Source organism: Rhododendron vialii, chromosome 6a, assembly GCF_030253575.1.
Source record: "Rhododendron vialii isolate Sample 1 chromosome 6a, ASM3025357v1".
NCBI lineage: Eukaryota > Viridiplantae > Streptophyta > Magnoliopsida > Ericales > Ericaceae > Rhododendron > Rhododendron vialii.
Window position 1 is genome coordinate 33,612,067 of NC_080562.1, and position 11,864 is coordinate 33,623,930.

The 11,864-nt window shown below is 39.3% G+C and overlaps 2 protein-coding genes across 2 annotated transcripts; both read left to right on the forward strand.

The window, feature by feature from the left end:
• Positions 1 to 294: 294 nt before the first annotated feature.
• LOC131330700 (uncharacterized) lies at positions 295 to 4,769 on the forward strand. The gene is made up of 2 exons (XM_058364376.1): positions 295 to 1,635; positions 3,954 to 4,769. Exons 1-2 carry the CDS (start codon positions 1,359 to 1,361, stop codon positions 4,172 to 4,174), a joined length of 498 nt encoding a protein of 165 aa, XP_058220359.1. The 5' UTR covers positions 295 to 1,358; the 3' UTR covers positions 4,175 to 4,769.
• Positions 4,770 to 9,206: 4,437 nt separating this feature from the next.
• LOC131330696 (uncharacterized) lies at positions 9,207 to 11,864 on the forward strand. Its single transcript, XM_058364373.1, has 2 exons — positions 9,207 to 9,634; positions 11,350 to 11,864. The coding sequence occupies exons 1-2, from the start codon at positions 9,358 to 9,360 to the stop codon at positions 11,598 to 11,600; spliced, it is 528 nt and encodes a 175-aa protein (XP_058220356.1). The 5' UTR covers positions 9,207 to 9,357; the 3' UTR covers positions 11,601 to 11,864.

Genomic DNA, 11,864 nt, shown 5'->3' on the forward strand with positions numbered 1-11,864 from the left:
TTTGTATCACGTTTTCAGCTTCTCAAGACCAAACTCAGGTTCATGATCCTCCCATGAGTTTGCAGGGGGCGTAAAGGAAGGTCTCTCAGCTAAGGAATGCAGTACAATAAGTTTCTGTAGCTGCAGTACCAGATCTCAGCCCAACAACTTGCCTCGTCGTCACTTTAACTGGTTTTTTAGTGACTGATATTTTAGTAAAGTAAGTTTGAGTTAGTGGAAACTGGAAAGGATATAGAAACTCTATCTGAGATTCAGTTGTAATGCAAAGGTGAAATGAAATGAAATGAAATGCAGAAACAGAAAAGATCTTTTTTTTTTTTTATCAGAAACATAATTTCATTGATAAACAGAAGCGTCATTGCAAAGGACAGTCAAAAGAGAAACAGGTGGAATAGACACCCAATTACAACCTAAAGCAGAGAGGCCCTGGAGGAAGCAATCCATTGGGCAGCTTCATTTCCTTCCCTTGGAGTCCAAGAAAAAGACAACTCCAAATCTGCACTAATTTTACGAATATCTGTAATCAATGCCGACACCTCCCATGGCGGGACCAATTCCGAAACACTCGGGACCAATTCCGAAACACTCAGCGATATAAGATTAGCACAATCATTTTCAAACGACGCTTTTCGCAGATTCAAGGCTTTGACAAAGAGGCATGCTTCTCTAAGAATATAGGCCTTTGCAAGGAAAGCCGAATTAGCAGAGAAACAAATAAATCTCCTACCATCAAGTAAACAACCTCTAGAATTCCTGAGGATAATGCCCCCCAAACCTTTCTGAGTGAGGCATCACAGTTGATCTTGAGAGTTCCAGGAGGAGGGGGCTAACCAGAGCTTGGGAGCTCGGGGAGGCCTGTCGGAAGGAGGGACACGAATCTGGATGGCTTCTCTAGCAGCTATGAATTCACCCCACGCACCCAAAGCACGAGCCAGCACTACGTGAGGAGACGCAACCTTACCCTGAAAGACCATCTCATTCCTGGCGATCCAGATATACCAAGCGATAAAGATTGCTATTGCCAAAAACCAGATATACCTTTCGCAGTAATAGACCAGGAGAGAGCAGAGTTGTTATTTGGGAAAAAACCACCTGAGATTGGACTTTTGAACCACGCCTTCTTTCTCTTGTTCTTGAGATTTTCTCTCTCTACTTCTTGAATCGATCTGATTGAGTATTGATCTTGATACAATTTCTATTTCTCTGTAGCCAGTGGCCGACGGACTGGCCGATATAACCAAAGGTCTCTCTTTCTCTCTCTGCGCTTAAACCCTAATTTACCAGAGCTTGTAGAATGTAGACTAGGGTGAAAAGAAAGTGTGAACTGTGAGAAAACTGAGAGAGAGAGAGTATTGAAAATGATACAGCTATTCTTCTGGGCGATACTGGGGGAAATGGTGGTGATCCTGATCCTCCTCTTCAAAACCCCTCTGAGGAACCTCGCGGTCATGGCGTTGAGCCGCCTGAAGCGAGACGCTGGCCCTCTCGTCGCGAAAACCGTTGCCGGGGTCGTCTTCGTCATGATGTCGACCTCCGTCTACAACATTACCGAAATCCATAGCCGTCCCATCGAGTCCCTCAATCCCACGGACCAGGTCCTCCTCGGCAGGCAGATGCTCGAAGCTTCTCTTATGGGTACAAAATCTCGTACTACATCTCTATATAAAAGTTCATATTGTATATTCATCGAGCAATACTACGGTCATCAGCGGGGGTTAGTGGGGTATTAGAGTTAACACGAGGAGATCAGAAGCTATCCAACGCTCTGGTCCCCTAAAGGGCCTGTCCTCTGTGGAGCTCGAACCCAAGACATTCCACAAAGGAAAGACAATGAATGACACACTGCACTAAGCAGTGGTTGTCAACGGCGATTATGTTTGAGTCTTACATTTTCGTAGGTAGCTCCATAGCATGTAAGATGTTATCATTGCATTTGTAGAAGAGGTTTTTTTTTTAATTTTTTTTTGTTTTTATCCCCTAAACTATGTTTCATTTGTCTACTTTATTCTTAAATTACAAAAATCACCCCTTTCATCTCTCAACTTCCTGATTGGAATCATGTTCACCTATTTCATTTCTCGACTTCCTGATTGGTCTGATAGTTCACGAAATAGACAAACAGAGAATGATTTAAGGACGATGTAGACAAACAGAGTACAGTTTAGGGATAAAATATTAGACTAAATTGGAGAATCTGGTAACTTTTCCGTCCAAAAAGGGGGAATCCATTAGACCTATTCTCTCTCTGTGCACGGTTCCTAATAATTTCTCACTCTATCTCCCTCCACTCATTATCCAAAATCCAAATATCAAAACGAACAAGGTTTTAACAATTAGACCTAATCGGTTCCAATCAGAAAGTTGAGGGAGGAAATAGGTGATTTTTGTGGTTTAAGGAGAAAGTAGACAAATGCATTATAGTTTAAGAAATAAAAACCTCTTTGTAGAATGTGGCGTAATGACGTGCTTTTTCAAGTAAGGGAGAGATCAATTATTATTTTGATCTAAAAGCCTACCTTATTGTAGGGGGGCCAGGAATTCTTTTGGAGGTGCCAAAATTTAGAAGCTCGAGCATGAGAGAAAATTTGAAATACGTATGAAAGTGAAGTGAAAGTAAGAATTTCTAATAGATAAAATTCAATGATCTGTCAAATAGAGGTGACTGTTCTTTGATTTTGATAGATGTGCATAATTTGTGGCTGTGTGACTTGACGCCTGAACTCTATTGGACCGCTATACAAAGATCCAAATAGTGGATACATGGTTTTGTAATTTATTTTGAGCTGGTAAATAATAGTTCTATGTGGGTGCTCTTTTCATTTGAATGATTTTGGTGTAGGGATGGAGCATGATTTTGACTCAATGGTGGCCAATCTAAAACAACCTCGTTCTCACTGTAACTAATTCAAAAACCCTCAGTGCTTAGAATGGCATATTTCTGGTTTACTTTGCCTAACAAAACACAGGAAACAAAAAATAGTTGTATATTCGGTGAAATGGAGTGCAAAATCCTTACCCTATTGACCTGTTCTTTTTGAGCTTTATGTTTTATCCCTTTTACTCATTTGCTCATACTTGATGGCTAGGGTCATTATTTGAGTTGGAGTACATTAATGCATAACTATATTTTTCTTCTTTTGTTTGGTTTAGCCGTTTAGGACATTCACAAAAATAGTTGGACCTTTGAACACCCAACCCATTATAAGAAATTTCATTTCAAGAGGATTTAGCAGATTGTGGAAAGATTGCCAATAACATCTCCTTTGTTGGAGATTGATCACGTATATTGTATAGAAGAGGGTTATGCAGAAATTGGGAGGGGGCCATAGACAGCTTCACCCTTGCATTGGAGCATCTCAGAGAGATTGACATCGTCATCTGGAAGGACTGCGGTGAATATTTGTCCATATAGGAATTTGGTACCTTATATGTTGCCCCCTCTGCAAGTGTTCTATGGGTGGCTTCTTGTTTAGGAGGAGGTAGTCAACATGTCCATGTCCATGCACTTGCTTGCTTTCTGTGCGTAAAGCAGTTACGCCGAGTAAAAGTAGTGATGAGTGGCTAGTATTTTGCTACTTGATACTACAATATACTTATATTTGCTATATTTGGTAGTATAAAGTGATTTGCTCTTTCTAACTCAACTCAGTCCCTTGTGTTGTATGTTGTACGATATGCAACTTCTGAAAACCCCATGGTTGTGGTGTCAGAAGTAACGTATCCTGGCAGGAATGAGAATAGTTTCTCCTGAGTACAGATTGGTTTGCTTGGGTAGTGGATTATAGTTTGAGTGATTCAGAATAAGAGCATTGAACTGGTCTGCACACAGAGTAAGACTTTGGTAGATTATATTTTTGGTGCCTCATTCATTCATTGTATGTTTGTCTTTGATGAAGAGTAAAGATGTAAATCGATCTGTGGACTTGAGTTCATGAGTATATGATGGCATGCAGGATTTTTGCTGTTTCTCTCGCTAGTGATTGATAGACTACACCAAACCGTGGAGGCTGCAAAGAAGCAAAACCAAGCCATGGAAGATGCAAAAAGTGGCAGTTCAGACGAGCTCAAAGTCTTGGGTGAGGAGATCTCCTCATTGAAAACAAAGATCAAGCAGCTGGAATCTGAATGTGAATCAAAAGGGAAAGAGGTGAAGGCTGCAGAAGCCGATGTATGATGGCTTACTGGACGAGAATCAAACTTCCAAAATCAGCTGCAGCCAATTGACCGGAGCTTGTCTCATTCTGATATCAAGAATGATTGCATAAGCTAACAACCAGTTTACTTGTATTCTGTGAGTGAAACTCTGAAGATCAGTTCAGAAGTGGCAAAACTGATTGAAGCAATAGTTCAGCTTTTATGCATTTGGTAATTTTGGGTATAGTTTCGGGGAAACATATTTGATTTTAATGTCAATCAATGTGTTCATATTCTTCTTCTTCTCTTTTTTTTTTCTAAAAACTTTGAAGAAAAAAGGGTTATGTTGAGAAAGTGTTCAAAAGAGAAAATGGTATTTACTTACGGGTGCCACCAGACCAGGCCTAGCACTAGCGCGACATGATATGGGCCAGCACGGCACAAACAGTAAAGGTGGGCTGACTTGGCCGTCGTTTTGGTTAAGCAACGTGGGCACATCACTAGCCTGATAAAGCAAAGAATGACATTGTCACGGGGGCACAACTCAAGCTCATGTATTTTTTTTTTTCTTGACATGGTATCGTATTACTGTTTATGTACTACTATAAATTAGATCCAACTCATCTATGTAGTACGGATTTTTCGTCGGAAGTCACATACCGGTGTCGGAAACTTGTTGGATGCCGACACTTGTCCTTCAAACTGTCTTATTTTTTTTCATATTTTCCGTTTGGACACTCGGAGGACACTTTGAAAAATGCTCCACAGACCCTCGGGACACTTGCACAATAAAAGTCCTGTTGTGTCACGTGTGGAACGAAATAGTAGATTCCAATTAAAACTGTAGTAAAACTCTTGTTTTTTTTTATTTTTGTGTGACTATGATGTTTTACTATTTTTTTTTTTAGCAACGAAGAAATTTTATTAATCAAATGTAAAAGGATATGACTGTTGATAAATAAAAAAAATGTAATAGGATACAATGATTAAACGGGGCAAGAGAAAAGCATCACGACAAATGTTGGTTGAATAATGAAGCTTTTTGTTGTTCAAATACTTTTGTGAATAATGCAACGCTAAATGTTGGTTGAACGACGTGTTCCTTCTGTATCTCTTTGGCTGGCTTGCGTGGCTTACTGCTTGGCCATTTGATACATTCTTTAATGCCATGGCAGCAACCTGTCAAACCTTCGGACAACATTGATAGGGGGAAAAAAAAAGGATGGAGGATCCAAATCTGTAACGTGTACGTACACAATCAGAGCTTCTTTTCTCTATATATAGGAGTATAAATTTATGTTTTAATACGTATTGGTCAATGTGTTTTTTTTTTTTGGCCAAAGGTTAAGAAGAGTTTCGTTGATTGAAGAAAGATCATTACATCATCTTTGTAGCGGTGTGGAAGGTTGTCAAGTGACGGCGGCGGAGGGGTTGTGTTACGGTAACAATGTTGGGGGTGGAAGGGTGATAGTGTTCACATGATCTTTGTAGTGGTCTCATTTCTATCAACTTTTTATGAACTAAATATTATTCTTTTTACGGTTTGATTTTGCCATCTTTTAGTGATTTGAAAATCTCTTTTATCGATATATAATAGGGCTTTATCTGATTTAAAAGGAAGGAGATGAGAGTGTTTTACAAAAATAATTTATTATTTGACTCACTGAGGGTAAAAATAGTCATATCTTTTGAAGTCAAAACAAATTTGGATCCAAACTACTTGTGTTAGAAAGTAGACTCGACAAACTTTTTTAACGGTTCAAACATTGCAAAAATCGGAGTCTGGGAGTGTCCGGAACAAACCCGCGAAATTTGATAAATTGTGGGGTTTTAATGCACCTGGGCGCATTTCATTGCGCCCCGGGTGCATTCTCGAACTTCAAAATCGACCAAAACTTTATAGTCTTGATATGGTTACTCCCGAACTTCTTATTTTTTCAAGATTTGAACCGTTAAAAAGTTTGTTGAGCCTCGGGCGCATTTCATTACGCTTGGGCGAATTCTCAAATTGCAATATCAACCAAATTGTGGAATTTTTAAGCGCATTTCATTGTGCCCCAAGCGCATTCTCGAATTTCAAAATCGACCAAATTTTGCAGTCTTGCTACAGACACTCCTGAACTCTTATTTTATCAAAGTTTGAACCATTAAAAAGCTTGTTGAGTCTAATTTTCTAATTAAAGTAGTTTGGATCCAAAGTTATTTGTAAATCAATATGTATGACTATTTTATCCTTAGTGAGTCGAAAAATAAATCGGTTCCATAAAACGCTCGCATCTCCCTCATTTCAAATCGGATCAAAACCTATTATATATCGATAAAGAGGGTATTCAACCTACCAAAAGATGGTGGGACCTAATCATGAGAATAATAGATTTTGGTTTATAAAAAGTTGGTCAAAAGTAGACCAATTCAAAGATTGTCGGAGCCACTGAGGCTAAAACACATTTTTGCGCCCTTTCACTCATTCTAAGTTCCATTCTGTACTCCCATTTCTAGTTATAAGGTATTCATTCATATCTTTTGGGTTCCAAAGAGTTAGTTCATAAGTTTTTTCACACTTCATCAAAGCACACAAAAACTACTTAATCACCGGAATTCGCCTAATTATTACACTTGACAGGGCTTATACATTGAATAGAGTTCTTCTTTTCGTTTCTTCTTTTACCAATATTGTTTACAACTTTACATCATTAGGGGTGGAAATTAGTGAGTAACAATCAAAGAAAATTTGACGTGTCTCCCTATAAACATCCCCCGGAAGACAGGGATTATAACAGATGGGCTAAGAGCCACCTTTATTAATAGAAATTAATGGGTGTTAAGTCTTGAGATTACATTTGGCTGAGAATTCGGGACACGTGGTAGAATTTAGAGTTGTGGTATAGAAGTGGCTAGAGACGAAGCAGGATTTGATGCTAAAATGTTTTTCATTTTTCTATTTTTGTTCTATCTCTTTCTTTTATTTCTTCATTTTTGTTTTACCACTTTTTTTTATTTCTCCATTTTTATTCTACCTCTTTCTTTTATTTCTCCATGTTTGTTCTACCTCTTTTTGTTTTCCTCCCAATCCAAAATATTACAAAAATCAAATTACTAAATTACTATATATTGTTTAGTTTACTTGCTCTTGACTTTGACATTAATCTTACGGTTGTCATTGCGATAGTTGAAAAGGTATTTTCAATCATAAAGATTGTGAAAAATCGATTTTGGAATAGAATGAGTGATCAATATTCAATAGTTGACCGATAATTTAATGGTATACATTTAGAGAAGTTTTTTTTAAGATTGTGAATAATAGGTGCCACTAGTATATGAAATTTCTGGGTCCGCCACTGATTGCAACACAGGCACCTTTGCAAAAGCAAGACTAACAAAATCACCAGATGAGAACCAATCTAGGTCCAGATAGTAGAGAATCTCAAATGGACCCCCAGCTCAAACCCGAGAAAGCACATATGAAATTTGAACGGCATCACGGCCGTGAAACCTACACTAGCCGATGAACCCAGCTACAACCCAATCGCACAACCAAACTACCGGCACAGCCCAGACAATGAACAAAGCCCTAACGCAGTTGAAAACTCCGGCCAAACAATAAAAAGCTTAAACTAAGAAATTATTCGCCCACCACCAACACCCATCGGATCTAGGGAGACTAGACCGGTATAGACCGGATTGGGGAGACCAGCCGGTGGAAAAACCGAGCCAAAGAGATGGCAAAAGAAAAAAGCACACAACAAAACCCCAAACCCTGACCTTACCATTAATTATTAACCACATCATCGGCCCCCGCTTGCTGGACCACCGCACGTCGCCTTCACAGAACCGCTCTGCACCAGAATCGCCGGAAAATCGTACGGAACCCCGTCACTGGAGCCGGGCCTCCGGACAGGAAGACGGAAAAAGGAAGAAACACAGACCACCCTATTCCTTTTGAGCTTTACATTTTCTCTTACATGTGAGACTCCTCATACCCATTTGATCATGTATTCATGTTGACGGCTAGGCTCAATAAGCGATTATAAGGTCATTTGCTCTTTTCTATAACTCAACTCAGCTCAGCTCCTTGGTAGTACACTACTACGTATTATAATGCTAATTTTGGAAACCCCTTGATTGTGGTGTCACAAGTTAACAGGAAGCACAGTTGTAAAGGTTGTTTTCGTTTATATACTTAGACATTTTCAACAAAAATCGCTCTGTTTTATACTATAAATTTTATTTTGTTTAATGGAAATAGAGAAAATAGTAGAGAGGCTACTGCAGTTTGGGAGAGAAATAGAAGTAGACAAAATAGAAATGGACCTATATTTTTGGCTAGGTATTTCACCTATTGTTGGTGAACGGGGGGGGGGGGGGGGGGGGGGGTTTGGTTTGCTCCTATTCTGGGCTTTGAGTGAAAAAATGGTAAACGCGGGATATGCTATAATGGGAAAGAATTGTTTTGGGTACTTTTTTTTTTTCCCTCGTCTCCTCTTCCTTCCCATAAAATAAACCAAAGCAAGCCTAGGGGTATTACCGCTAAACTAAATGGAATAAATAGTGCAATTTTATTAATGGAATAAATAGTGCAATTTTATTTACTTTCTTTAAAAAATTGGTGAATATTATCATTTATTTATTGGTTGAAATGGTGTTGATTCTACTATGCAATACACTTTTTGGTAAGCATGATATCAATATGTGGTGGGGTACATAACATTTTAACCAATAGGAAGGAGGACAGTGTTCACTATCTTAAAGGGGTTGGATCCGGTCAATTTGACTTCGGACTAGTTCGGTCCATTTAGTGCATCTGAGCCGTCCAAAAGTATTTTGGATGGCCTAGATTTAAAGGAACATTTTTTAAATAAAAAAAACAAAAACACCTTTAAATCTGAGTCGTTCAAAATAGACGGCTCGGATGCACTAAATGGACCAAATTGGTCCGAACAAAATTGAGGGGATCCGATGGACGGTGAACAAAATTAAATTAAATGGAAAAAATAACAGCCAATAACGTGTTTTGATAATTAATATCTACGGAGAATATTTTTAATATTCATAAATGTTGTTAACTTCGACGGACTGGCAGATATAACCACCAGTCTCTCTTTCTCTCTCTGCGCTTAAACCCTAATTTACCAGAGCTGGTTGAATGTAGACTGGGGTGAGAAGTAAGTGTGAACTGTGGGAATACTGAGAGAGAGAGAGAGAGAGAGAGAGAGAGTATTGAAAATGATACAGCTATTCTTCTCGGCGATACTGGGGGAAATGGTGGTGATCCTGATCCTCCTCTTCAATACCCCTCTGAGGAAGCTCGCGGTCATGGCGTTGAACCGCCTGAAGCGAGGTGCTGGGCCTCTCGTCGCGAAAACCGTCGCCGGGGTCGTCTTCCTCATGATGTCGACCACCGTCTACAACATTACCGAAATCCATAGCCGTCCGATCGAGTCCCTCAATCCCACGGACCAGATCCTCCTCGGCAGGCATATGCTTGAAGCTTCTCTTATGGGTACAAAATCTCGTACTCCATCTCTATATATAAAGGTTTATATTGGATGTTCATCTGACCAATGCTACTGTGACCATGTGACCATGTTTGAGTGTCACATTTTAGGTAGCTGCATTTGTTTGTAGAATGTGGCTCAATTATGTGCCTTTTCAGGTAAGGGAGAGATCAATTATTGTTTTGATCTAAAAGCCTACCTTATTGTAGGGGACCAGGATTTCCTTTTGGGGGTGCCAAAATTTAGAAGCTCAAGCATGAGTGTAAAATTAAAGTATGTATGAAAGTGAAGTGGAAGTAAGAGTTTCTAATAGAAAATTCAATGATCTGTCAAATGGAGGTGACTTTTCTTTGATTGTGATAGATGGGCAGAACTTGTGGCCGCGGGACTTGACGCCTGAACTCTATTGTACTGCTATACGAAGATCCAAATAGTCGATACATGGTTTTGTAATTTATTTTGAGCAGGTAAATAACAGTTCTATGTGGGTGCTCTTTTCGTTTGAATGATTTTGGAGTAGGGATGGAGCATGATTTTGACTCAATGGTGGCCAAACAAAAACGACCTCGTTCTCACTGTAACTAATTCAAAACCCTCAGTGCTTAGAATGGCATTTTTCTGGTTTACTTTGCTTAACAAAAAACATGAAACAAAAACATAGTTGTATATTCGGTGAAATGGAGTGCAAAATCCTCATCCTATTGACCTGTTCTTTTTGAGCTTTATATTTTATCTTACATGTGAGATTCCTTTTACCCATTTGCTCATACTTGATGGCTAGGCTTATTGTTTGAGTTGGAGTACATTTAACTGATTAAAGCATAACTATAAATTTCTTCTTTTGTTTGGTTTAGCCGTTTAGGACATTCACAAAAATAGTTGGAACTTGGACCTTGGAACACCCGGCCCATTATAAGAAAATTAATTTCAAGAGGATTTAGCAGATTGTGGAAAGATTGCCAATAACATCTCCTTTGTCGGAGATCGATCACATATATTGTACAGACGGGGGTTATGCAGAAATTGGGAGCGGGCCATAGACAGCTTCACCCTTGCATTGGAGCATCTCAAAGAGAGTGATATCGTCATCTGGAAAAACTACAGTGAATATTTGTCCATATAGGAATTTGGTACCTTATATGTTGCCCCCTCTGCAACTGTGGGTGGCTTCTTGTTTAGGAAGAGGTCGTCAACATGTCCATGTCCATGCACTTGCTTGCTTTCTGTGCGTAAAGCAGTTAAGCCGAGTAGAAGTAGTGATGACTGGCTAGTATTTTGGTACTTGATGGTTGATAGCTCCTTGAATGTGTTTCCCTCACAATATACTTATATTTGCTAGTATAAGTTGATTTGCTCTTTCTAAACTCAACTCAGTCCCTTGTGTTGTATGTTTTACGATATGCTCTTTCTAAACTCAAGTCCTTGTGTTGTATGTTTTACGATATGCTACAACTGAAAACCCCATGGTTGTGGTGTCAGAAGTAACGTCTCCTGGCAAGAGAGAACAGTTTCTCTTGAATACAGATTGGTTTGCTTGGGTAGTAGACTATAGTTTGAGTGATTCTGAATAAGAGCATTGAACTGGTCTGCACCCAGAGTAAGACTTTGGTAGATTCTATTTTTGGTGCCTGGTTCTTTCATTGTAGGTTTGTCTTTGACGAAGAGTAAAGATCTAAATCTATCTGTGGATTTGAGTTCATGAGGGTATGATGGCATGCAGGATTTTTGCTGTTTCTCTTGCTAGTGATTGATAGACTACACCACTACATAAGGGAATTTCGCATACTCAGGAAAACCATGGAGGCTGCAAAGAAGCAAAACCGAGCTATGGAAGATGCAAAAAGTGGCAGTTCAGACGAGCTCAAAGTCTTGGATGAGGAGATCTCCTCATTGAAAACAAAGATCAAGCAGCTGGAATCTGAATGTGAATCAAAAGGGAAAGAGGTGAAGGCTGCAGAAGCCGACATATGATCGCTTGCTTACCGGAGGAGAATCAAACTTCCAAAATCAGCTGCAGCCAATTGACCGGAGCTTGTCTGATTCTGATAGCAAGAAGATCACATAAGCTAACAACCAATTTACTTGTACTCTGTGAGTGAAACTCTGAAGATCAGTTCAGAAGTGCCAAAACTGGTTGAAGCAATAGTCCGTCTTTTATGCATTTGGTAATGTGGCTATAGTTTCTGGGAAACATGTTTGATTTTAATGTCAATCAATGTGTTGTATTCCTCTTTC

What these genes read in the sequence shown, in the direction of transcription:
- LOC131330700 (XM_058364376.1), top strand. Translation starts at nt 1,359, where the DNA reads ATGATACAGCTATTCTTCTGGGCGATACTGGGGGAAATGGTGGTGATC. An exon ending in GCTCGAAGCTTCTCTTATGG is followed by an intron (nt 1,636 to 3,953) that starts GTACAAAATCTC and finishes GATGGCATGCAG; the next exon opens with GATTTTTGCTGTTTCTCTCG.
- LOC131330696 (XM_058364373.1), top strand. Translation starts at nt 9,358, where the DNA reads ATGATACAGCTATTCTTCTCGGCGATACTGGGGGAAATGGTGGTGATC. An exon ending in GCTTGAAGCTTCTCTTATGG is followed by an intron (nt 9,635 to 11,349) that starts GTACAAAATCTC and finishes GATGGCATGCAG; the next exon opens with GATTTTTGCTGTTTCTCTTG.